The 24,239-nt window shown below is 60.9% G+C and overlaps 3 protein-coding genes across 9 annotated transcripts; 1 reads left to right on the top strand and 2 right to left on the bottom strand.

Moving 5' to 3' along the window:
• Positions 1-28: 28 nt before the first annotated feature.
• PSMC5 (proteasome 26S subunit, ATPase 5) lies at positions 29-4,058 on the bottom strand. 2 transcript variants are annotated; one of them, XM_075775318.1, is made up of 12 exons: positions 3,655-4,058; positions 3,150-3,221; positions 2,683-2,752; positions 2,412-2,509; positions 1,973-2,029; positions 1,640-1,870; positions 1,287-1,413; positions 923-1,113; positions 746-844; positions 519-629; positions 364-450; positions 29-128 (listed from the first exon to the last, which is right to left on the bottom strand). In XM_075775318.1, the coding sequence occupies exons 1-12, from the start codon at positions 3,691-3,693 to the stop codon at positions 75-77; spliced, it is 1,236 nt and encodes a 411-aa protein (XP_075631433.1). In that variant the 5' UTR covers positions 3,694-4,058; the 3' UTR covers positions 29-74. The 2 variants fall into 2 exon arrangements, with proteins under 2 accessions (XP_075631433.1, XP_075631432.1); XM_075775317.1 differs by having other exon boundaries at positions 1,640-2,029; positions 3,655-3,807.
• Positions 4,059-4,091: 33 nt separating this feature from the next.
• Positions 4,092-11,251, top strand: FTSJ3 (FtsJ RNA 2'-O-methyltransferase 3). Of its 3 annotated transcripts, none has more exons than XM_075775295.1 (22): positions 4,092-4,172; positions 4,393-4,519; positions 4,610-4,715; positions 5,157-5,203; positions 5,395-5,474; positions 5,617-5,716; positions 5,874-6,068; positions 6,149-6,264; positions 6,787-6,891; positions 7,133-7,233; positions 7,308-7,388; positions 7,478-7,636; positions 7,957-8,092; positions 8,203-8,408; positions 8,517-8,637; positions 8,735-8,828; positions 9,053-9,200; positions 9,303-9,379; positions 9,498-9,600; positions 9,698-9,881; positions 9,971-10,065; positions 10,313-11,251. In XM_075775295.1, the coding sequence occupies exons 2-22, from the start codon at positions 4,453-4,455 to the stop codon at positions 10,500-10,502; spliced, it is 2,511 nt and encodes an 836-aa protein (XP_075631410.1). In that variant the 5' UTR covers positions 4,092-4,172; positions 4,393-4,452; the 3' UTR covers positions 10,503-11,251. The 3 variants fall into 3 exon arrangements, with proteins under 3 accessions (XP_075631410.1, XP_075631409.1, XP_075631408.1); XM_075775294.1 differs by having other exon boundaries at positions 4,104-4,209; XM_075775293.1 differs by having other exon boundaries at positions 4,116-4,238.
• Positions 11,250-24,130, bottom strand: LOC104641564 (alpha-2-macroglobulin-like protein 1). 4 transcript variants are annotated; one of them, XM_075775287.1, is made up of 36 exons: positions 23,859-24,071; positions 23,239-23,428; positions 22,706-22,865; positions 22,368-22,420; positions 21,689-21,709; positions 21,367-21,520; positions 21,151-21,235; positions 20,919-21,051; positions 20,722-20,836; positions 19,886-19,995; positions 19,567-19,731; positions 19,173-19,400; positions 18,812-18,869; positions 18,583-18,728; positions 18,181-18,330; positions 17,810-18,022; positions 17,454-17,550; positions 17,033-17,210; positions 16,627-16,852; positions 16,424-16,550; positions 16,014-16,135; positions 15,793-15,844; positions 15,472-15,546; positions 15,143-15,319; positions 14,895-14,976; positions 14,603-14,759; positions 14,382-14,456; positions 14,039-14,195; positions 13,693-13,910; positions 13,382-13,597; positions 13,184-13,308; positions 12,997-13,087; positions 12,791-12,859; positions 12,585-12,687; positions 12,370-12,411; positions 11,250-11,953 (listed from the first exon to the last, which is right to left on the bottom strand). In XM_075775287.1, the coding sequence occupies exons 1-36, from the start codon at positions 23,930-23,932 to the stop codon at positions 11,922-11,924; spliced, it is 4,476 nt and encodes a 1,491-aa protein (XP_075631402.1). In that variant the 5' UTR covers positions 23,933-24,071; the 3' UTR covers positions 11,250-11,921. The 4 variants fall into 4 exon arrangements, with proteins under 4 accessions (XP_075631402.1, XP_075631403.1, XP_075631404.1 ...); XM_075775288.1 differs by lacking the exon at positions 23,239-23,428 and having other exon boundaries at positions 23,859-24,130; XM_075775289.1 differs by lacking the exons at positions 23,239-23,428; positions 23,859-24,071 and adding an exon at positions 23,059-23,076.
• Between the last annotated feature and the right edge of the window lie 109 nt (positions 24,131-24,239).

Genomic DNA, 24,239 nt, shown 5'->3' with positions numbered 1-24,239 from the left:
CCTTTCCCCAAATCAGCGCACAGGCACGGCCATAGCAGCACTTTATTAGAAATGACGCAGCCCTGGCCTCACCGTTACTTCCACAGCTTCTTGATGGACATGTTCTTCTCACTGTCCTTCTGCATCACCTGGGCAGGGAGGAGGAGACACTTGGTTCCTTCCCCAAAACCAAATCCACCACAGCCTCAGAAAGGTCTCCACCCCCTCCCCAGCCTCTTCCACATCACCCAGAGCTTAACAACTTGGGGCCCACCCCCTCAACACGGGTGTCTGTCCCCAGAGCTGAGCCCCTTCACACTCCACAGCTCCTGGCAGATGCTGCCTGGGATGGTCTGTGCCCCACCACCTCCCCCAGGCACTTACCTTGGCCACAGCCATTTCAAAGTCCTCTTGTGTGACGTGCACCCGCCTCTCCCTCAGCGCGTACATGCCAGCTTCTGTGCACACCCCCTGCGAGGGACAGAGACATCACCCACCACTCCCTGCCAGCCCTGGTGCCACCACCAGACCCCCCTCACCTTCACTTCCGCACCCGATGCTCCCGGCATCAGCTCCGCGATCTTCCGCAGGTTGATGCCCCGCGTCAGGTTCATTTTCCGGGAGTGGATCTTGAGGATGTCCAGGCGAGCCTGGAGGAGAGCAGCAGCGAGGGTTGGAGCTGCAGGAATCGCTCCCGGAGAGGGCTGGGGACAAGGCGTTTGCCCCCCAGGGAGAACCAGGGCCCACAGTGGGGCACCCCACCTACCTCCTCGTTGGGAGGGGGGAACTCAATCTTCCTGTCGATGCGGCCAGGGCGCAGCAGAGCTGAGTCCAGGATGTCAATGCGGTTTGTGGCCATGATGACCTGCATGGGAGAACAACCACCATCACCACCAATGGCACGACGCTGCCCCGTCCCCAGGCAGGGCTGGCACCCTCCTACCTTGATATTCTTGGTGGCCTCAAAGCCATCGAGCTGGTTGAGGAGCTCCAGCATCGTGCGCTGCACCTCGCTGTCCCCACCAGAGCCCCCCTCCAGGCGAGAGGAGCCGATGGAGTCGATCTCGTCCATGAAAATGATGGAGGGCGCGTGTTCCCGAGCCATCACAAAGAGCTCCCGCACCATGCGGGCACCTGCGGGGAGCAGAGAGGGCCGAGCCCTGGCACCGCGCACAGCTCAGCACAGCCACAGCATTTCTGTCTGCCCCAGACACCAGGCGCAAGGCCCGGCCCCAGGCCCGCCGGCACCGTGAGAGCCCTCACTGGGGCTCCAGCACGAGCAGCCGCCTCCCCCCGCACCAGTTTACCTTCGCCGATGAACTTCTGCACCAGCTCGGAGCCCGAGACGCGGATGAAGGTGCAGTCGGTGTGGTGGGCCACAGCCCTGGCCAGCAACGTCTTGCCTGTGCCAGGGGGTCCGTAGAGCAGCACGCCCTGCAACGGCCACACGGAGACCTCAGCGCCACTGCCAGGATGGGCTCAGCACCCCGCGTGGGCAGCCCCACACCTCGGGACAGCTGCCAACAGCTCCAGTCCTGCCCCACGGCTGACAGAAACACGGGGGGACCCCCCCCCCACCCAGGCATGACACAGGCAGCAGCGCAGTGGCTCCACAGACCCCCCCGAATGCTGTCCCGCCACCACCACAGATCACACTTGCCTTGGGCTGGGCAATCCCCAGCGCCTCAAAAAGCTCAGGGTGTTTGACTGGCAGCTCGATGACTTCCTTGATCTCCTTTATCTGCTTGTCCAAACCCCCAATCATCTCGTAAGTGGAATCCGGAACCTTCTCCACCATCATCAGGGACACGAGAGGGTCCACTTTGTTGGGCAGGATCTTGTGCAGCGTGTAGCTGTCGTTGCGCAGGGCCACGCGACAGTTCGGGGTCACCTGCAGCAGGAGCAGAGGGGAGCTCAGCATCCCCACGGCGGGGAAGGGCGCAGGCAGGGGTAGGCTGCCCAGAGGGAGCGGTCGCGTCCCCAGGACACTCACGTCGTTAATGTCGATGTTCTTGTCCACATCCACCACAAACTTCCCCTCCGGGTGCACCTGGAAGGCAGCAGTTGCTACCATGAGAGTTATGTCTCTGAGCAGTCCCCTGTCGCGTGCCCAATATCTACACCTGCTGCCCGGAGCGGGAGGAAGGAGCCAGAGAGCTCAGCCACTGCCAAACACCCTGCAGCCCCTCCTGCCCCCAGGAAGCCCAAAGCCAGCTGCCTCACACCTGCCTGGAGAAGGTTTGGGCCCAGGAGAGCTGCCACAACATGCACTTCTGCAGAAAGAGCTCTCGCTTCATGTCTTTTAGTTGTTACATACCCCAGAGCTCAGGCTCACCCCTGCCCCAAGTCCCGTGGGCTCAAAGGGAGGGTCAGTCAGACCCCAGCCCCACTGCCCAGCCCCCCGTTCCCCTCGGGACAGCTCAGCCTCATACCTTGACAAGAACTTTCTTCTTGTCCATGGCTCTCACTACTTCTCCCACGTAGGAGCCCTGCTCCTGCAGCAGCTGCAGCTCCTCCCGCAGCAGGCGCACTGCGGAGAGGGAGACGTCAGCACCAGACACAGCACCCATGCCCTGACCCCCTGCCCACTGCGGAGGGCCAGCACTTGCCACAAAGGCTGGCAACTGGGCCAGGGGCCACCGGCCCAGCAGGTAGGACCAGCCCCAGAACCCTCGGTGAGGAAGATGAGGAACTAAGCCGTACCCTTAGCGTTCAACTCATTTCTTTGTGCTTGCAGGCGCCGCAGGTTCTGGCTCTTCTCGTTCACAATGAGCTGTCGGGAGAAAAGCTTCGCTGAGTCCTCAGCCTCCCGTGCAGCACTCACATCAACTGAGCGTGGGCACCAGCATGATGGGACAGGGACCCGGAGGGGGACAGCCCTTCCCAGCAGGATGTGACCAGCCAAACCCCACACACACGCAGCAGCACCGTCAGCTCACAGGGCCAACACACATCTCATACACCCCTACCACCCAAAGGTTGGGTCCTGCTTGTAGACATCACCCTGGGGCGGTGCTTGCTCCAGAACAGGGTACCCACAGCGCAGAAAAGGTTACGGGCGCTCTTGAGGCGAGCGCAGGGACACAGCCACGCAGCCCCGGCTGGAACCACGGCAACGCCTCTCTGGGGCAGCAGGGTGGGCATCTCCTGCGCAGCCAGGACTGGCTCACCTGCAGCTCCTCGATCTTGGACAGGTAGTACTGCCGGAGCCCTGTGCCGCCTTTCCCATCGTCCATCTCCATCTACGAGAAAGCAGAGCTCAGCAGCACCGGCCTTACCCCCAAGGGCCTCCCATTCCGCCTCAAACACCATCGCTACCCTCAGTCCGTCTCCCTGATGACCCCCCGGTCCCCACCTCCCCCTCCGGCCTCCCCGGGTCAGGCCCTGGGCCCCCCCTTTCCCTCCCACCCACCTCCTGTCTCCCCGGGCCGGTGCCCAACAACAGCCCCAAAGCTCCTGTCTCCCCCCGGGTCTCCCCGTTCCCCCTCGTCCCCCAGCCCCGTCCAGACCCCGGTCGGCCCCCGCTCCCTCGGGGCGGCTGAAACGAGACCCGCCGAGTCACGGCGCCCGCCAGGCCCCGACCAGATCCGGTCCCGGCAGAGCCCCGCGGCAGCACGGCAAGACCCGGCCCGCCCCCCCGGCCCGCGGCCGCAGCCCGCTCCGCCCCGGCCGCACCTGCTCGGGCCCGTCCACCGCCATCTTCTCCGCCGGCATCGGGACCCGGCGCCGCTCCTGCCGGCACTAAAGATGGCCGCCGTCCTCCTTCCGCTGCCCGCGCGCGATGACGTCACTTCCTCTGCCGCCGCGACACAGGCGCCGAACACGCCTTCGCCCCTCGCCGCGGAGGGCGCATGCGCAGTGCAGCACCGTTAGGACGGAGGGCGCATGCGCAATAGTGTATCGCTGGGTCGGGACCTTGCCGCCATCTTGGTACGGTCAGAGGCGATTTCTCCGTATCACGGAGCACCAGAGATGCGTTTGCAGGCCGCAGACGCGCTTCCGAGGGGGCTCATTACCGTTCTCCCTTCTTCCGTCCGTAGCAGCCCGCCTGGCCGCGGCGGCGGGGGAACGCCACTCCCAAGATGGCGGCGAGGTCCAGCGGAAGCGGAATTGGGGCGGCCCGCGCGCGGCCCGCCGGGAAGGCGGTGTGGGCACGCGGCGGTGTGGGCACGCGGCGGTGTGGGCACGCGGCGGTGTGGCCGGGCCCGGGGTCGCGGTTGTGGGGCCGGGGTGGGGCCTCGGCGGGACGCGGGGCCGGGGTGGGGCCTCGGCGGGGCCGGGGTAGGGCCTCGGCGGGACGCGGGGCCGGGGTAGGTCTGCGGCAGCGGGGAACACTGAGGGGACGCTGGGGTTCGTCTGGGGAGGTAACGGCGGGACACCGGGCCCTGAGCTCCCCCCGTCTGTTTCCCTCAGCTCCGTGCCGGCGGCTGACAGCAGGGCCCGACCCCGCCGAGGGCCCCTGCCGGCGCCGCCATGGGCAAGAAAAGCAAATTGGGCAAGAGCCGGAGGGACAAGTTCTACCACCTGGCCAAGGAGACGGGTAAGGGACCTGCCCTCTTGCTGGGGGGCTGCAGCCCCGGTAACCCCGGTAACGCCGGTAACCCCTAACCCGCCGCTCTCCCTCCCGCAGGTTTTCGCTCCCGCTCCTCCTTCAAGCTTCTCCAGCTCAATAGGAAGTTCCAGTTCCTGCAGAAGGCCCGGGCGCTGCTGGACCTGTGCGCGGCCCCCGGGGGATGGTGAGTGGTGGCGGGGCCCCGGGTCGCAGGCCGGTGCCGCCAGCTGTGCTGGGACGCTGTAACTGTTCAGCCAGTGTTGTCTGTTGTTGCGCCTCTGTCCTCGATGCCAAACCTGAGCCCAAAGCCTTGGCAGCGCAGTTCGAGTCTGGGGGGCTTTGCTTAGTTTTGGACCTCTTTGTTCTCTTTAAACTAAAAGAGAGTAGATTTACATTAGATGTTGGGAAGAAATTCTTCCCCGTGAGGGTGCTGAGGCCCTGGCAGAGGTTGCCCAGAGAAGCTGTGGCTGCCCCTGGCTCCCTGGCAGTGTTCAAGGCCAGGTTGGATGGGGCTTTGGGCAACCTGGGCTAGTGGAGGGTGTCCCTGCCCATGGCAGGGGTGGCACTGATGGGCTGTGAGGTCCCTTCCCACCCAAACCAGTCTGTAATTCTATGTTCTTTTCAGGCTGCAAGTGGCTTCCAAATTCATGCCGGTTTCCAGCTTGATCATTGGTGAGTGATGGGACCTGGCAGAGGTGGGCTGGGGGCAGGGATCTCTGCCACAGTCCCTGGATGTGGCCAAGAAAAGGGGATCTTGGATTTCGGATCCTAGGAGGAGGAGAGGACGGGTGGGGAAGCCATGTGGGATGGGCTGGAGCCTGGTTTTGAGGGGTTACAGTGTTTCTATCTCCTCCTTACACCAGGAGTGGACTTGGTCCCCATCAAGCCCATTCCCAACGTGGTGACACTGCAGGAGGACATCACCACTGAGAAATGCCGCCAGGTACAAACCTGTCTCCCCTGCCCTGAGCCTCACACGCCGGTCTGTGGCAGGGAGCTGAGCTGAGCTGACGTGGATGGGGCGGTGCTGCCTCTTGGTTCTTGCAGAGGAGTTAGTGGGACTAACGTCCGCCTCCGTCCCTCAGGCCCTGCGCAAGGAGCTGCAGACGTGGAAGGTGGACGTGGTGCTGAACGACGGAGCGCCCAACGTGGGAGCCAGCTGGGTGCATGATGCCTACTCCCAAGGTGGGGCCTGCCTGGGGCTGGCGCGGTCCTGGGCGATAGGAGGGCAGGCACATCCCGTACCGCAGCAGGGCAGGGCGGCAGTGATGCGTGCTGTGGGACAGGGAGCTGGGCGGTGGGGACAGCAACAACTGCTCACTGCTTTTTTCCCCTGCTCCAGCCAACCTGACCCTCATGGCCCTGAAACTGGCCTGCGAATTCCTCTGCAAAGGTGGCTGGTTCATCACCAAGGTTTTTCGTTCCCGGGACTACCAGCCGCTCCTTTGGATCTTCCAGCAGTTCTTCCACAAGGTCCAGGCCACCAAGCCCCAAGCCTCCCGCAACGAGTCTGCTGAGATCTTTGTGGTGTGCCAGGGTGAGCAGCCGGGGGGGGATCTAAGTCACTGGAATGGGGCTGGGAAAAACCTGCTGATGGCTCTGATTCCTCCATCACAGGTTATCAAGCTCCAGACAAAATTGACAGCAAGTTCTTTGACCCAAAATACGCTTTCAAGGAGGTAGAGGTTCAGACTAAGTCTGTTAGCGAGCTCGTCAGCAAAAAGAAGCCAAAGGTATGAGCAAAGGGCAAACGCACGCAAAGGGACTGGGGATGGGGGCCAAAGGAATTGTAATAAGCACAACTGCTTAGGAAAATGAAAGGTCTGGGGATGCAAAGTGGTAGAAGAGGCAGTTTTGGGGAGGTTTACAGCCTTAGAAGGCAACACAGTGATGGGGAAAGGGTGAACCAAGTTGTGAGGTTGGGGATGGATTCATAAAACCCTCCCCACACCGGCTGGCTGCTAGGTTTGTGTGTCTGTGAGGTGTCTTTAGGACACAGAACACTAAAGGCCATATCAGGTGGCTTCAGCTGGGCACGGAGCTGACAGAAGCCTCTATCGCTGTCACCTCTCGGACTCTGAGCCATGGAACTGGCAGACTGGGGCTGATGACTTTCCCTCATTCCTAAGTCATGTGGGCACGTTTAGGTGGGCGCTGCAGCAGGACACGAGTTGCGTGACATCATTTATCCGTTAGGGATGGTTGAAGTGGCTTTTGTGCCCTGCTCCAGCTCATGCAGCTCCTTCCTCCTGTAGGCAGAAGGCTACGCAGATGGCGACACGACCCTCTACCACCGCTTCACCCTAATGGACTTCCTCAAGGCTCCCAACCCCGTGGACTTCCTCTCCAAGGCCAATGAGGTGAGTGCCTGAAGCAAGGGGGACCTTGGTGGCCCCTGAGACGTCCCGAGGAGCACAGAGCGATGAAAGGAGGGAGCCAGGTGTCCCCGCAATGGTCCCGTTCCTGCAGAGAGGAGAGGCAGGGCAGGAGCCTGCCTGGAGTTTAGGCAGTCATTCTCCTTGTATTTTATAAGTTGATTATTCTTACCAGAGAAAGGGACTTAGCCTACATGCTTAATTAATTTCCTTTTACTTTATCCAGATCACACTGGGAGATGGTGAGCTGGAGAATCACAGTTCCACCACGGAGGAGCTGCGTCAGTGCTGCAAGGACATCCGTGTGCTGGGACGCAAAGAGCTCAGGTACTGGGGGGGGACTGGGATGGGGCGTTGCGCCAGGCCTGGTGGGTGTCTCTAACGTCTGCTATCGTGCACAGAGCCCTGCTGAACTGGAGGACGAAATTGCGGCGTTTCTTGGCCAAAAAGCTGAAAGAACAGGCGAAGGAGCTGGATATCAAGTAGGAATGACAAGGCTGCCCTGGAGTGCCAACACGGTGCGGTGGGTCTGCCACCAGGAGAGATGGTCTGAGCTCCTTCTTTTTGGCAGCCTGAGCTCCGGTGAAGAGGAGGAAGGCAAAGAGGAGGAGGAGAAGGAGAAGAAGACCTTGCCAAGAGCTGCAGGTGATGAGGTGGTGAAAGAGGAAGAGGAGGAGGTAGAGCTGGCATTGGCGGAGATGAAGGCCAAGGAGCTGGCAGAGTTAAAGAGGTAAAAACAGCTTAGACAAGGGGGGAGACGGGGGAGCTCCAGGGTGGCAGAGCACAGGGGGGCTCCAGCCATGGGGACAGCGGGTGGTGGTGTCAGAGCCTGTCCCGCTGTTGGCAGCGGGTGGGATTTGTGGGTTGGTGTCTTTGGGGTTATCTGCTCCTCCAAGCTGGCGTGGACCCCCTTTGTCCCAGCGTTGGGGACCCTCATGGGGGGATGACAGTGCTGCTGAGGGAGACCTGGCACCGATGCGGCAGTGGATGAGCCCTGGGATGGGGAAGGCGGCGGGGGGCAGCATGGCCTTATTCCTTTGCCTCCTCCAGAAAGAAGAAGAAGATCCTGAAGGAACAGCGGAAGCAGCGTGAGCGTGTGGAGCTGAAGATGGACCTCCCTGGTGTCTCCATTGCTGACGATGGTGACACTGGCATGTTCTCCCTCCGGACTATCCACAGGACGCCGGTGTGTGGGGCAGGGGGATGCCAGGTTCCCCGAGCTGTCAGGGCCAGGACAGCGGCAGGCACGCGGCTGAAAGAGCATAGCTCGTGACTGCAGTCTCGCTTGCGTTGCAGCTGCTGAACGAGGTGACGCGGGGGGACATGGCATCAGCAGATGCCCTCCTGGAGATAGGACCTGGGGACGATGACATTTATGTCTCGGATCATGAGGAAGAGGACGATGTGTCCCTTGCCAGCGATCTGGACCCAGAGGAGCTGGTTGAGATAGAGGCCCGTCAGCGCCGGCTGGAGCGGGAAAGGCGAGAGCAGGGTGCAAAGAGGTGAGAGCTCAGAGAGGCCTCCCTGGGGCAGAGGATTCCTTTGGGGCGGCTCCATGGATACATCCCATCCTGGCTGGGGGGCACTGATCCTGCTGCTCTTTGTCACAGGTTGAAGATTAAGCAGAAGGAAGAAGAGGAGGAAGGGGAAGAAGAAGAGAATCCCCTGCTGGTGCCCCTGGAGGAGAAGTCGGTGCTGGAGGAGCGGCAGACCAGCCTGTGGTTTGGGAAGGTGAGTCCCACCAGGCCAGAAATGACAGGGCAGCCTCGGCGCCAGCAGCCCCCCAGGTCTGCCCTGTGTCCCCTGATCCGCTGCTCCCCATCCCCAGGATGCTTTTGCCGGCATCGAGGACAATGCGGATGAGGACCTGGAGCTGGGGCAGTCGCAGATGTTGGCTGAGAGACAGCGCGAGTCTCAGAGAGGTTAGTGGGGGGGCACAGAGAGGTGGCCCCACGGCCCAGTCTGGGGCACTCGATCAAACCGTGATGTGGGCGCTGCTCTGAGCAGGACTGGAGATCTCCAGAGGTTCCTTCCAGCCTGTAACGAGCTGCTATTAGTGTAGTGTTAATGAGTTGGGCTTCTAGAGGAATGATCTGCAGGGGGGTCTGCCTCAACCCTTCCTCACTTGGTGGTTCCTGTTCCCCAGACAAAGCCACAGGGAAAGGGCAGAAGAAGAAGGTACCCCAGGAAGAAACTCCAGCTGAGCCCTCGTCTGCTGCAGACACAGGCCCTGACACTGCTAAAGCACAGGATGAGCAGAGCAGCGATGATGACAGCAGCAGCGATGAGGAGAGGTGAGGGCTGAGAGGGGGATGTCTGGCTGTTCTCCCCCAGCTCCACAGTCCTGGAGAACAGGGAGGTGAGGACCGCAGCCCTGACCACTCTTCTCTCTGCAGGCCACTGACACTGGTGGGGAGGAAGCGGGGCCGTGTCGAGCCATGTGGCTTCGAGGTAGTGCCCATTGAGAACCCAGGTGAGTGGTGGGGTGCTGCCTGCACCCATGTGCACTGGGTCAGGGTCAGACTACACTTATCTGGGCTGGCAGGGCTGCCTGCAGATAGGCCAAGCTTTAATCTGTGCATATGATGCAGTGAAAAGAGCCCGTGTCCTGGATGCAGAGGGCCTGGCGCTTGGCTCCGTCATCGCCACCTCCAAAAAGGCCACGCGGGACCTGATTGATGACTCCTTCAACAGGTACTTGGTTCTGTGGTTGCTGGAGGGGGAGCAGTGTTGGGTCTCCAACAGGAGACGCCCCATGTCCCACTCACACTCACCCAACTCCCCTCCCCAGGTATTCCTTCAACGAGGATGAGGGAGAGCTGCCGGAGTGGTTCACAGAGGAGGAGAAGCAGCACCGGCGCAAGCAGATACCCGTAGACCGGCAGACAGTTGAGGCATATCGGCAGCGCTGGCGTGAAATCAACGCCCGCCCCATCAAGAAGGTGGCGGAGGCCAAGGCCCGCAAGAAGCGGCGGGTGAGTGGGGCTGTTCACTCTGTTCCCCCTCCCAGGTGCTCTGTCCCTCCTCTGACCCCCCTCGTCCCTCACCTTTGCTGTCTCCGCAGATGCTGAAGAAGATGGAGCAGATGAAGAAGAAAGCAGAGGCTGTGGTGAGCACAGTGGATATCTCGGAGAGGGAGAAGGTCGCCCAGTTGCGGCGGTGAGTGGTGAAGCTGGGATCCAGATCCTTTGTGTCGTGCTGGGCTCGGGGAAAGCTCCTGCAGGGTGGGGAAGGGCTGGGATAGGTGCTGGTGAAGGCTGAGGGGTGGGAGAGCAACAAGGGAGCCCTGTCTTGGGGCACAAAGGCCTAGTGAAGCGGTGGGACCCAATATTGGTCTTTGGATACATGCGAAAGCCAAACCGCTGGTGCTGGGGTCTTGGTCTCACCTTCTGACGTTCTCCCACAGTATCTACAAGAAGGCTGGGCTGGCCAAGGAGAAGCGGCAGGTCACCTACTTGGTGGCTAAGAAAGGCGTAGGACCCCGGGTGCGCCGTCCTCCTGGCGTCAAGGGCCAGTTCAAGGTCGTCGACAGCCGCCTGAAGAAGGACGTCAGGGCTCAGAAACGCAAGGAACAGAAGAAGAAACGCCATAAGTGATGTGGGACCAGCTCCGTCCTCAGCGGGGGACTCGACTTTGGGCATGGGGCAGGGCTGGCTCCTGTCCTCCCACCTCAGCCTCGGGAGCAGCTGGCTCACCCTGCCACTCTCCCCCATCACAGGGACAGGACTGTGACTTAGCCACACGTTCCTGTTAGTGCCTTGATGTGACATTGCCTCCCGTCCTCTGGCGGGGCAGGGAGGGTCGCTGTAGCACCGACCCCCTTCCCGTGCTCGCTGTGCGGCCGCAGCTCCAGGTCTCTCACTGTTGGAAGACTTGCCCTGCAGAGGTGGCACGAGCATCCACACCAGCCATCACTGTCCCCAGAGAGGTGGCTCAGGGGGACGGCTCCCTGGGCCACGTTCGTCACCGAGGTCTCAGGACGGTGGGTGCTGAGCCCTGAGGCAGGTGGGTGTCGGTGGTCTGCACAGAGCAGCTTCTTGGTTACAGCAGAATTAAACCCTGGTCTGAGGCTGTGCCAGGACGTGTCCTGCGTCGTGATGAGGCGAGCGGCTCGTGCTGCAAGCTGCCCGGTCCTTTTGCGCGCTGTTTGGTAGGAGAGGAGCGTCGGGTGGACGGGGCCTGTGCAGCTCTGCCACCACCTTCGGGGAGCGTCCCTGCCCCGCTTTATCTCTGACAGAGCAGCTGGCCAGCCCTGCCACCCACCCTCCTGCCCTGGCCAACGGCCCACAGCAGCCACCCCCTCCCTCCGTACACCCTCAGAAAAGAAAAAAACAGAGAAAATACACGCTTGAGTAAATATTTATTTGGAGCTGGGGGAGGAACCTGCGGCCTCTCTCCATCACCAAGTGCCTGAATCTGGATGGGATGGGGGAGGTATCCGCAGGTCCCTCTTGGTGACAGTGGCGTGTTAGTGCCTGGGAGGGGCCCGATAGCACCATGGCTCCCACGATGGGGTGAGGGGGGGTGGGGACCTGCTGGGGAGGGGATGGTTGGTGCGATGGGAGGGAGGAGGGAGGAGATCTTGGTCCTGCTCAGGTGCCGTGGGGAGCAGAGAGGTCAGATGGGTGCCCCAGAGCTGCCTTGGGGGGGGTATGGGGGAGATGTGCAGGGCTGTCCCTGTAAAGCCACCGCTTGGGTGCCCAGCTCGAATTGGACCTCTGTGGTGGGGGCTTGCAGAGCAGCAAGATGTCTCTGCCGCCTGGGTCTGCAGCAACCCCTCGGCCGTGGCTCTGTCAGGGCCTGGTGGGGTGGGAGCTGCGTTCAGGGAGAAGTGGCTGAGTCCCGAGCGAGCCACGTCGTGAGGGTGCTCTGAGCATCTCGGGGCTGCGTTCTGCCCCCATGGAGGGTCAGGGCTGCAGCCAAGGCAGGAGCGGAGACTGTGGGCTGTCCCAGTCCTCGGTGGCTGAGGGAGTCGGGGCGAGCCAAGGGGACCAGCTTCCAGGCTTCAGGCTGTGCTAGAAGTTTTCCTGCTCCTCACCGTCAGCCTCTTCAAAATCAGATATGAGCGTGCTGTGAGCGCAGAGCCCCTCTGCCCCCCAGCCACCCCCGTCCCTCCAGCTGAGCTCCATCCCTGGGAGCTCGGTGTCTCGTCCCCTATGTGACCCCAAACCCATGGAGAGGAGCTCTGCGGGAGGGGGGGCACAGGAGGAAGGCGAGGTCTGATGGGGGTCTGCACCCTCACAAAGAGTCACAGCTCGTCTCTGTACCCCACAACTTGCATACCTGGGTCCTCCCTGACCTCTAGTTTCCCCCCCCCCAATCATTTCTGGGGCTCCTGGCGTGGGTCCTCCACTCCCACTGGCTGCCCTCCTTCCCCTGGGGCCCAGGGCTCAGCACAGCCCAGGTTGGCCCATCAGGGTCCCCGTCAGGGTGCCAATGGCGGGGTGACCCCTCCGCCCCTACCTGAGCTGCAAGGTGCGCTGTAGGCAGCATCCGTCCGGTCACCTGCAACGGGAAGGTCGGTTACCAATGGGCTTGGGGTGAGCTGCTCCCGTTAACGAGCCAGAGCTCATCAATGTAAACTGACAGCTCAGCCAGACCGTCTCTGAGCCATTAGAGTTGCAAGGGGTGGCGGTGGGGGCCAGGCAACCCAGGGACGCGTCCCCGGCGGGGCTCACCCGTCTCATAGTAGTCGTACAGCGTCACGGTGGCCGGCTGGAGGTTCCTCACTGGGAAGTCCTGCGTGGCGGTGAAGGCAAAAGCCTCCTCCTCCTTTGTCAGCTGTGGAGATGACCCAAGGGTGAGGTGCAACTGTCCACGATGGGGAAGCATCCCCACGCCCCAGCACGTGGGGTCCTGCTCCTGTCCCCCTGCCCCATCTCACCTGGTCCAGGTAAATTGTCACCTGGTCGGGCTGCACCTCCACCTTCTTCACCAGCTTGTGCTTCTTCAGCTGGAGGGACACGGCTCAGGACGGGCAGTGGCTGCCCCAGCCAGGCCCAGCACCCTGGGTGGGTGCCGCTCTGTCCCGCCGCCCCCAAGGGGCAGGGACCCTGTGGCAGGGTGGGTGCCCCAGCAGAGGCTTCTCACCTCCACCGTGGAGCGCTTGTCCGGGATGTAGCCAGACGGCAGCTTGGCCTCGATGACAACCATGTTGGTGGCAGGACGCTCCCCGGTGTACCTGCAAGAGCAGAGCCCCGGGGTGGGGTTGGGGTCTGCCCTCCCTCCTTGCCTGCTCCTGGTGCCCCCAAACCCGGGGGGCAGCCCCAGCCCCTACCGTGCTCGGAGCAGAAGGCGGAAGCGGGCGCTGGCGTCCCCCGTGCACTTCCCGGGCTCCGTCTCCACGTGAAGGTCGAACATCCCCGTGCTTGGAGGGGGGGGCACGTTATAGCGCAGGGTCACCTGGGGTGACGCAGGAGGGTTAGAGCCATGGAGCGGGCACCACACGGGGATGGAGACCCCGGTCCGTACCCACCTGCACCAGGGCACAGCCCTGCCCGCGGGCTTGCACCCTGTACGTCCCCGGCAGCTCGTGCAGAGCTGCCCGCTGTAGCACCAGCCGGTTGCTGTTGTCCAGCACAAAGTCCTGCGTGGTGCCTGTTGGGGACGTCACCGTCACCGTGAAGTCCCCGTTGCTGCTGTACGTCAGGGCGGCGTACTTGGCCAGGGCTTGCAGGGCCACCACGGTGTCCTGGGCATGGAGAAAGCACCGAGCCAAGGTCACCCCTAATTGCAGACACGGGTGGGGGATGCTTGGAGCAGCCCCATGGACCCCAGTGCTTGTACCTGTGTGGAGGCAAAGCCCCCGTAGGGGTTTTGCTGTTTGCTGAGCCAGCGGACGATTCGGGAAGCGGTCCCCACGTCGGCAGAGGACACTTGGGGCTGGGAGAGGTAGGCCAGGAGGACGTAGGCGGTCATCTCCACCTCCGCCGGTGCAGCCGCAGCCCAGGATGGCTGCGAGGGGGGCAGAGTCTTCCCCTTCCTCTGCCAGTAGAGCTGCCCCTCTGGGAGAGGAGAGGGTGGGAGCTCAGCCCTCCTGCTCCGGGGGTCCCGGGTGGCTGGGGGTGGGATTGGGTGACCCAGGCAGAGGGGGGCACTGCCTGGGAGTGGCACTGCCCGCAATGGGTGGTACCTGGGCTGACGCTGTGCTGGGCCAGGCTCTGCAGCTGGGTTTGCTGCTGCTCCCTGCACCCCGCCAGCCCGAAGACGTAGGCGAGCAACGCCTGTGTGTAGGGGTCATCCGTGTTCGAAGCCTCCAGGCACTGCAGGGCTGAGCTCACCTTGGGGTCCTGGCACGGGACCGGAGTCAGGAGCCAGCCCACGGGCGTGGGCATCACTCAGAGACCCCAGTTCTGCCCAGTGAGACCAGTTGCCCCCAAGTCTGGCTAGAAGGTGGCCTGGCACAGCCAGACTCCCTGCCCCAGCACCCAGCCCCAGCCCACCAGTCCCTCCAAGGAAAATGGCGTCATCCTCACCGTTGGGGACAGCCCCAGCTCCAGCATCGCAGCTGTGACATAAGCTGACAGGGAGAGCTCGTCTGAGACACCACCCTGCAAAGGGGACAGCAGGACATGGGTCCAGCCATGCCGTGCCACCGGCACAGATACTCCCCCACTGCCTAGACCACACACCAAGGATGTTCTGGGGCCAACCCAGCTCTGGCCACATGTCCCCATGTCCCACCCCACCAACCCACCTGCAGGGCATTGTTGAAGAGCTTCCCCACGCTGCGGAAGCAGCCCGTCTTCCGCTGCTGCTTCTGCAGCCAGTGCAGCGCGTCCGTGATGTGCCGCTCCTCGATGGCCACGTAGGCTCTGGCTTGCCCAAAGGACTTGAGGACAAACGCCGTCAGCCTATGAGCCAGAGAGATGTCGGAGGGATGGGAGACCGGGGCTGGGGTACACTTGGTGGCAGGAAGAGACCCGGCACAGCCGGTCCCCCGTGGGATGCCACTGCAGAGCCTGCCCGAGCCCTGTGTGGTCCCTCACCAGGTGTTGCCCTCAGGATCGCTCTTCCCAAAGGCGCTGTAAGAGCCGTCGTTGTGTTTGTAGAGCAGCTCTCGCTGGTACCCTGTGGGGAGGAGATGGAGATGAGTCTTTACATGGCGGTCTTTACACCCCCAGGGGACCCCAGAGGCAGCCTGGAGCCCAGGCAGAAAACGGGGAGGGGGGATACAGGGCGGTGGTGTCCCTCAGCAGCAAGGCAGGGTGGGATGGGGAGAGGAGGGGACACTCACCGCTCTGCAGGAAGCCCTGTGCCTTGGCACGGATGTCGGGGTGCAGCTGCCCACTCTTCTCCAGGTACTGCTGGATGTAGATGTTAGGGGCGAAGCGGACCATGTTCTGCTCCCCACAGCCATAGGGCATGGCCAGGAGGCGGTCCAGGTTCTGCAGAGCATTGCCCATGATGTCACCTGTCCCAGGGGGACATGAGGAGCACCATCATCAGCTGTGTCCCCTGTATCCCATCTCCGCTCCAGGTGGTCCCATCTCTGCTGTGCTTGGACCATGGAGCTCTGCACCATCCCTGCCGCAGGTGGTCCCCTGTGCCCTGCCTGTCTCTTACCCATCACAGTGACATGGGCTCGCTGGGAGCCCTCCAAGATGTTTGCAGGAACCTCCAGGGAGATTTCTTCAGTGACTGTGGGATGGAAGGCAACAACAGTGGAAATGCCCAGCTCCTCCTGGCCTGGCTCCATGGTACCCTTGTCCACCCCTTCCTGCTCTGACCCTCCATGGGCTCAAGGCTGTGTTGGGGTGTCTCAGCCAGGAGCCTCATCAGACCCTGGTCCTCAACTCCTCTGGCCTGGTGGCTCTCATGACCAGTGGCCAAGTGTCCCTGCCTCACATCCCTGTGGCACTGCCGGACACCCCCAGCTGGTCCTACCTTCCTGGCAGAGCAGGGAGTTGTGCGCCTTCTCCACCAGGATCCCACCAGGCTGTGGGGAAGCACCATGAGAGTCGGTCAGGAGAGGGGACCAGCCCTGTCCCCCTGGGTCATGCCTGCAGCCCGGGCTTGGGGCTGGGTGCTGTCCCTCTGCCCCCCGAGGGCTGCTCAGACCCTGTCCCCAGACCCATCCCACTTTCTTCCTCCATAACCCATCTGACCTGCACCAGCAAGGGCTTTATCACGGTGTCCACACGCCCCTGGGCTGGCACCACGGGCATCTCGTTGCCACAGAGCTCCTTGGAGCTGAGGGCCTCGGTGCTGAGAGTGATGTTCACCTCCCCTGCAGATGCAAGCGAGGTACTCAGTCCCCACAGAGCCCCCCCAGCCCATGTTGCAGTCCCATGGGCTTGCATCAGCCCTGGGGCTTTGTGTGGGGCTGGCTGGATTGGGATGGGGGTCACCAAGTTGAGGAGCAGGGCTGGGAGGCAAAGGGGAGGGTGAGTGGAGCAGAGGAGAGCTTCCCACGTGGCACTGTATTTGCTGCCGTCCTCCCTGCCCACCCTATCCTCCGAGAGGGTCCCCAAGCAACAGGGCAGGGGGGTCCCGCCACAGTGCTGGTGTCCCATACCCAGGCTGGTGGCTCGCATGCCCCATCGGAAGGTCCTCGCTTCGTCTGCACAGATGCAACTACTGTACACCTTGTCTGCACTCGCTGACACCTCCAGCTCCGCCGACTCCGCCAGAGTCACCTGAACCTGCCAGACCACGGCCACAGCTCCATCATCCTGCCCCAGACCCCAGACCCAGGGCCCCCTCCCCAGCCCCGCTCACCCGCAGGCACTGCCGCAGGTAGTTGAACACGGTTGCCACGAGGGTGAAGGCTTCGTGCCGGACCACGGCGTAGGGCAGCGCCAGCTCCACGAAGAAGGGCTTGAAGGCCGTGAGGGTGGTGGCAGGGGCCAGCCCCAAACCCAACGGGGATGTGCAGAACATCCCAGCTTCCCACTCGGTGATGGCATCAGGGACTGTCACTGCCACCTCCGCAGAGCCCCCGTCCCTGCAGGATGGGGGGCCATCATGAGGGCATCCCACCACGGTCACCCACAGCCGCTGTCATCCCCAGCTGGGCTGGCTCTCTCCTTATGGGAGAAGGAGCCATCCTGAGGTCCCCAACCTCCCTGCATGCAGGAGTGGAGGTGGGGAGAGGAGCAGCCCCATGGCAACCATCCTCACTCACCCCATGGGGACCAGGTCCCACAGCCACGTCTCTGGGAAATACGTCCGGGGTGCCGGTGGCTCTTCCTGGGCAGTGACGACTGGGATACCACGCCCCGTTACTTCTGTGACAGCATGGTTTACTGCTGGGATATCGATTTCTCTCCGCAAATAGGTGACACCATAGGAATCAAAGCCACCTGGAAAAGGCAGAGCAGAAATTAGGGTACGCAGGTCTCTGCATCTCAACTGGACCTCGCCTGCACACAGCCCAAAGGTGACCAAGATCCTTATCAATCCTCTTCAATCCCTATGATGCCGAGTGTATTTTCAGGATGGCTCCGAGTCCCCCTGAGGACACGGGAGCCAGAACTGGGCAGCAGCTCTTTGCTCTTTTCTCCCAAGAGGGCTCAGCGGAGCGAGCAAGCGAGGGCCATGCTGACCTCTGGGACCTTGGGGACCCGCCATCCTGCGGTAGCTGAACCTCTCTTTGCAAACATCGCTGGTCTTGGCATTGGTGAAAAGTTTCAGTGCTGCGTTCTGTGAAAAAGAAAAGAGGTAGTCCATCTCTGAAACCCAGCAGGAGGAATATCCCCATCCCAGTATTAAATCATCACAGGGCTGCAGAAGACAACAAGCAGAGAAGGACCAGAGCCTGGGGTCCACAGGAAAGGGAAAGACCTTTGCTATGAGTGTGGCTTTCATGGGATGTTGCTCTGCTTTCCCAGCACCCTGAGCAAACCACAGCTGGTTCCTGGATGAAGAGGAACCAGGAGGCATAGACGGGTAGAGCCTTTACCTGAAATAACTTGTAGGTGTCCATCTGGGGATTCATCCAAAAAGGGGAAGGTAAGTGATACCTCCTTAGAGGGCGAAAGAACTCTCGTCGTCTCGATACAAATGGGATGACAGGGATATCAAAGTCGGGGGGATAGTCCCAGGAAAATGTTGAACAGTGTGGTGGGTCTCGAATGCTTCCAGGGTAGTCGAATTCAGGGAGTACTTTGTAGACCTGGGAATAAACACGAGCCAGACACCTACCCTCTGCCCAGGAGCCACCATGGCACAGCATCCCTGTAGGAGAGGTCCAAGCCAATGCCATCTCTCCCCTCCCATCCCTGGCTGGTCCTTGGGGCTGCAGAAGGGCTCCTGGGCAGTGCCACCACTCACCGCCTCCGCGTTGAGCTCAGCCTCGGACTTCAAGAGCAGCACGCTGCGGTCCACAGCACGGACGGCACACAGGGACCTCGGGGCAGCCTCCAGCTCCAGCCGCAGCACCGAGCCAGGTAGAGCTCTGTCCTCCGAAAAAGCCATCTTCACCTGGGGAGGGACAGGGGCGTCATGGGGCAAGGGCAGGAGGGGGAACCACCTCCCATGGAGGAGCAGCACCAAGCCATGGACATGGAGCTCTTTTTTAGGCAAGAATAAAAACAGGCTCGAGGGTTTGGGGATCAGGGCATGGGCTAAAGAGACTGCAACACTGTGATACATCTGGAGCAGGATGGACCTCAGGGCATGTGGCTATGGACAAGCCATGGAGCGACTCCCCCACCTCCAGCAGCCCCCACTCACCTTGTTGGGGAAGCACTTGGCCACCCGGAGCTCAGTGCTGTCAGCCACCATCTCACCGTTGGGCAGCACTACGTAGCCCAGCACCTTGGCCGTGGGCGCCAGCTCGGGGCCGATGGGCAGCTCCAGGGAGAAGGAGCCGCTCAGCCCTAGGCCATGGGAAAGGAGGTGAGATGGTGACCAGGCATGGAGAGCAGAGCCCTGCACGGCCCGTCCGTGCCTCAGGACCTACCAGCCGCTGCAGGCAGCTCTTTCCTGAGGATGTTGGCAATGGTCCCCTTGGCCAGGACCTGCAGAGGAGGAGATGGGAACAACTAAACTGATGCTTTGTGTGCATGGAGTTCCTGATGGAGGATGAACCCAAAGGTAAGAGTGTTGAGGTGGTTTTTGACCTTGCCCAGTCTCCAGCCCCCCCCAGCATGTCCTATTGGTATGCAGATCCAAAAGTGCCAGCGGACACCTCTACTAACAGGCGTAGGTCTCTCAGTCTAGCCAGGACAGGTTGTCTCATCCTCAGGGACACAACCATGAACCTGTGTGTAGATGTAGACCTTCACACGCAACCACCCTAACCTCCCTGGGCTGGGGCTCACCAGGAAGACCACATCCAGGCTCTGCGGCTCAGTCCCTAAGGCCTCCTTGCTGAAAATGTAGTGCACCCAGAGCTGCTGGGGCTGGCCACAGGGCAGCTCGCTCTCCAGCCGGTGGATCCACAGGAAGCTCCTGCTTGCTGAAAAGAAGGGGCTGAGGTATATGTAGGCATTTTCGTAGATGAATGTCGAGTCATCATTCTGGGTGTGAGCTGTCTTGTTGACTTCAGCCTGCATGATGGAGGTAGAAATCTGGGTGGTGAAGCCGTTCAGCAGCCCATGAGGTGCTGGTCCCAGCACCAGGCATCATTGATGCAGGCTCAGAGAGGTGCCCAGCCCTGTACTACTGGGGAAAGCAGCACAAGGAACCCCAAGGGGTGGGAGACGGGTCACTAACCTGCAGGGAGACCATGTCGCTCCAACCAGAGGTCTCCAGCTCGAAGGAGGCTCTCCCTGATCCGTCCGTCAGGAAGGTCTGTCTCGTAGCTTTTCCTTGCTGGCTAACGATGAGCACGAGCTGCTTCTGCGGCACCACGGCACCGTTGGCTCTCTTCAGCAGCATCTGCACCAGGAGGGAAGGGGAGATGCCTGAGGTTGTGCTGCAGGCGTGGGGCAGAGGGCAGGGGTGGGAGAGCAGGGTTGGGGGACAGTGGGACCAGGATTTGGCACAGCAGGGTTCAGGGGAGCCCTGCGGCGTGCGGGGACCCCCCCATTACCGTCCCAGTGTAGGGGATGCCGGGCTTGTAGAAATCATCAGTGTTTTCAAAGGTGACAGTGAGGATTTCAGGTAAAATTTGGCAGCTTTTGGTGTTTTTCAGTTCCAGCCCTGTGGAGAGGGAGCGGGGAGCTGAGGGTGTTGCGGGGACACAGGGCACAGGTTAGCTGCTGCCAGCTCCCCCATCATGGTGCAGAAAAGGTCCCTGGACATTTTAGGCTTTCCCTCTGCAGCCGGCAGCTTTGAGCACAGTTTGCACCTCCTACAAGAGGAGCAAAACCTCTGCGGTGTGTTTTAAACCTAAAGCCAAGGCGCAGCTGACTGCAGAGACTTCACAAAAGGTGCTTTACCAAAGCACCACGACGCAGGGCCACCTCAGTGCTGATGGGCCTGGGATAACCCCTGGTCGTCTTTGTTTTCTAAAGCCAAGCCACTGGCAGTCATTTCTGGTGGAACCAAGGTGGTGCGTGAGGGATTAGCTCGAAGGATGAAGCCACACCACCAGACCAGGTGAAGCCACTGCTTTGTGTCACAAGGACTCGACTCGTTGCTAGCCATAGCATCAGGAGAGTTGTGGGATCTTGGAAAGGCGTTTTTGCCTCCTGACCATTTCTCTGGTCAAAATTAGAAGCATTGCCTGGCTGACCTGGCTCACACCCCTGCCTGGACCCGGTCCCTGCACACGTGCACCTCTAAATCACAGCGTTGTTTCTGGGCTTCCCCAGAGAAGACCAATACCCCCGTGCTACGGGCATTTGGGTGCACACAGGGATGAGTGCAAAACCATGCACCCATGGTAATGCCTGTCCCCAAGCAGGAGAGCACTGCTGTCCGTACCTGTCCCATCCTCCACCAGTGATGCCTGGACTTGGAATTGCTTCTGATACATGGAGCTGGTCAGGTTGAAGGCAGACAACAAAACCTCTGTTGAAAAGCAGCCGTTCTTCTCAGTCTGGAGTGAGAGTCAACCCCCTTAGCAGCAGTCCTGGGAAGGGGCTGTCCCAGCGGCACCCGCGTTCCCCAGCTGTGCTCACCTGCCCGCCAACCTCGAAGCAGTTCATCTCTTTCTCAGGGGCACCGTGAAGTCTGTACAGCATCCCGATGTACCTGAAGGGCTGGCACAAGCTGGCCTGGACCTTCCCCTGGACGGGCTTCCCGTAGGTGTACCTGTTGGGTGGAGTGTGGTGAGGGTGTACCTGATGGGCCACATCACATCGGGTCCCCACATCCCCTCCCTCTTCCTGGCACAGCCTGTTTCAGGCTCACCGTCCACAAATCTTCATCCGGAATTTCTTGTCGTTCTCCAGCACCACAGCAGGGAGATCAATGGTCATCTCAAACTTGGGCAGCACTGATGGAGAAGCAAAAGGAGAGGGTTGTCACTCTCAGGACTGGGTGGCCAGGGGGGCCAAGACATGCTGCCCACAAGGACATGCCAAGGTGGGTTTCCCATCCCCTGTGCACCTCCTGGTCCCCACGTACCATATTCCTCCACGCTGAAGGAGTGTCTCTTCCCCTCCACCTCGATGGTGTACGTGCCCAGGGCCGGCTCTGCAGCCAGCGGGAGGGACAGGTCCACGATGCCCTGCCGTGGGCTCACCTCCTGCCACTGCGCGATGCGGTTCCCGCTGGGATCCTGCGGACAGGGACACGCAGGTCAGCACCCTGGGGACCCTAGCACCCTTGGGACCCCAGCACCTTGCGATAAAGCAGCCCGTGGCTGTGTTATGCTTCTCTTCTCCCCACCATGCTGCCTTCCCAAGCCCACACCACCCAGGAGCCTCCCTCTATCTCTCAGACTGACCTTCAGGAACACGATAGGCAGCTGCAAGGCAAAGAGAAGACAGTTAGAGGACAAATTCAGAGTCTTCTTTGGGGTCTCACATGGGTGGGGACATATATGGGGCCGTGGATGGAGTAGCGTGATGGTTATTTGTGGGATGCTGTGAGCTTCCAACTCTTCAATTTGCTTTGGGAATGATTTTGAGCCTGTGGATGGCTCTAGCTGGGATGAGCCGAGGACACTGCCAGCATGGCATGGAGAGGTGGCATCTCCTAGTGCCTTTGCAAGCAGCCAGCAACCATTTAATCTGGGAACCTCCTGCACTTCCAAAGACCCAAGTGATTGCTCAGGAGTGCCAGAGACTGAACTCACCTGTAATCCTGCTGTCTGATGACCTGATGGATATCAATGGCCCTTTCTCTGCTTCCTACTCGCCATCACTACACCCCTAACTGAAAGTTTAAGCGGGTGCATTCCCATGTCACACGTGCAATTCTGCTTTCTCTTTCCTTAGCCTGCTGAAGCCTGCGTGAACAATACTGGGCATCCCTGCCCCTGGGGAGTGCAGTTGGCTGGGGCAGGATTCCCAAGAGGAAAGATGCTGGCTGACTCCTACACCTCTCTCACGGCTTGCCAAGACTGTCAGAGGGCAGTGCAGAGGAGCCCTGTTGCCTCCCCCCTCCCCCAGCCCTGCTCTCACCTTCTTATTGCTGGGAGTGAAATCTTTATCCAAAGAGACAATTCGAAGCTTCACTGGAAAGAGCAAACGGGGATGCAAGAGTGAGCAGTGGGTGCATCTGTGGGGAAGGGGATGTTCCCCATGGGGAAATGGATGGAAATCCACCCCGAGCCCTGCAGTGGGGCACTGGCCCCAAGCAGCACAGCCTCCAGCACTGCCAGGGTGTCCTGGCATTGCCCTGGGCCAGTGCTGGGGGTCCCAGTGCACCTCAGGATGAACCCTCCTATTTTCATGCAGAACAGGAGCAAGACTGAGCATCCTGCACCCCTTTCCCACCAGGTCCATCCTGCTCCCCTCACCTTGCTGTCCAGGCTTGTAAACAGCTTTGTCTGTTTGTATGAAGATCCCAGGCTCCAGGGCTCTCAGCATCACCTTCTTCTTGAAGACATCCAGGGAATTTCCCTGGATTGTGAAGTGCAGGTCTATGATTTCTTCCTTCCCTTTGGAGGGGGCTGGAGCCTGCCAGGGAAATCACCGGGCACTGGGTGAGGACAAGGGATACGCCATGGCCAGGATGCTCTGCTCACTCCAAGTGACCCAGAGCACTCCTTGACCACAGGGACAGGGAGACCTTCCCCAGTTCCCAGGGAATTATTTCAACCACTGGTCTGAGCCTAGACTCATTTTGCCTATGTGGGGGATGAGACCCTACCTAAAGATGGAGCACCTGCTCCCATCCTCCTCCAGCTGCAGAGGCTTAGGGCTGTGCAGCAGGGTGGGGAACACAGCCCCATGCTCGCAGGAACGGGTGGAAGTGGCTCTGCCTGGAGACAGCAGGGTGTTCCAGGGCATCCACCTCCACACTTATGGCCATGCGTGGGGTGACACTCACGGGGAAGGTGATGTTCAGGTAAAGGTGAGGCTCCTGGACCTTCCTCTCCAGCAGGGTGATGTTATGGGTCCCATCTGCTCTCTGCAGCTCAATGGTCACCTGGACGGGCTCCTGGAGGCCGCTGAGATGGACCCACAGCACTGCTGTGTGGGGGTGGTAGAACACAGCTGGGGATATGACCACGTAACTCCTGGTAAGGAGAAGTGCTGACATGAGAGGCGTCAGGATGAGGCACATCCTGAGACAGACCCCACAGAGGTCTTGAAGATCTCATGGGCACACGGAAACTTGTGCTGGGGTGCAGGGCCACCTTCCCCAGCCTCCCCGCTCTGCTTCTGGGCTCCCCTTGACTTCTTGGCTCAGCAGAGGCTCTACTCACACATCGGCTGCAATTGAAGCAGGACCTACAATAAACCACCCCAGAGGCACCAGCCCCAGCATCCCCTGGGTGCCAAGTCCTCAATGCTCATGGGCAGGGACAACCCACCACCCCAAGCATTTCCACCCTGGCCAACAATCACATGCACGGGAAGGATTATCTCCCACTGCATACTGCCAAGGAGCCAAGACTAAATGCCCCCCCCACCAGTCACGGACAGACAGACACAGAGAGGGCTTACAGCGCTGCAGATGCCCCATCTGTGAGGTGCAGGATGAGGAGCAGGAGGATGGGCAGGGCAGTTGGGGACCTCATGTCTCCAGCTGCAAGTGGACGTCAGGGACAGCCACAGCCTCCTTCTCCAGGTATTGGATTGCTGTAGACCTGCGTCTGCTCTGCCGCAGGCGCTGGAATGAGATCTTTGCTTTCCACCCAGTGAGCAAACAAGTGTTAGCAGAAGGATCCAGCATGGACCTGCAGATATAGCCAAGGCAATGTTTACCATCTGCCCACAGCCTCCTGGGTTCAAGGCTCTGACGGATTTTTGCAATTTGAGGAAAGGTTCCCATAAGCTATAGAGGTTCAAAACCAGGGGGTGGGACCCACCTACACACTGTTTTGC

Source organism: Balearica regulorum, chromosome 24 (assembly GCF_011004875.1).
Source record: "Balearica regulorum gibbericeps isolate bBalReg1 chromosome 24, bBalReg1.pri, whole genome shotgun sequence".
NCBI lineage: Eukaryota > Metazoa > Chordata > Aves > Gruiformes > Gruidae > Balearica > Balearica regulorum.
The sequence above is the reverse complement of the archived record's forward strand: the minus strand, read 5'-3'. Positions and strand labels throughout refer to the sequence as shown.

Coding starts and splice junctions, on each gene's coding strand:
- PSMC5 (XM_075775317.1), bottom strand. CDS start 3,693: ATGCCGGCGGAGAAGATGGCGGTGGACGGGCCCGAGCAG. Junction 2,030..2,411: donor AGAAGAAAGTTCTTGTCAAG/GTATGAGGCTGA, acceptor GCTGCCTTCCAG/GTGCACCCGGAGGGGAAGTT. Junction 630..745: donor TCCCCCCTCCCAACGAGGAG/GTAGGTGGGGTG, acceptor GCTCTCCTCCAG/GCTCGCCTGGACATCCTCAA.
- FTSJ3 (XM_075775295.1), top strand. CDS start 4,453: ATGGGCAAGAAAAGCAAATTGGGCAAGAGCCGGAGGGACAAGTTCTAC. Junction 5,475..5,616: donor CCACTGAGAAATGCCGCCAG/GTACAAACCTGT, acceptor TCCGTCCCTCAG/GCCCTGCGCAAGGAGCTGCA. Junction 6,892..7,132: donor TCCTCTCCAAGGCCAATGAG/GTGAGTGCCTGA, acceptor TACTTTATCCAG/ATCACACTGGGAGATGGTGA.
- LOC104641564 (XM_075775288.1), bottom strand. CDS start 24,122: ATGGTAAACATTGCCTTGGCTATATCTGCAGGTCCATGCTGGATCCTT. Junction 22,421..22,705: donor TTACAAGCCTGGACAGCAAG/GTGAGGGGAGCA, acceptor TGCTCTTTCCAG/TGAAGCTTCGAATTGTCTCT. Junction 11,954..12,369: donor CAGCGCACCTTGCAGCTCAG/GTAGGGGCGGAG, acceptor CTGATTTTGAAG/AGGCTGACGGTGAGGAGCAG.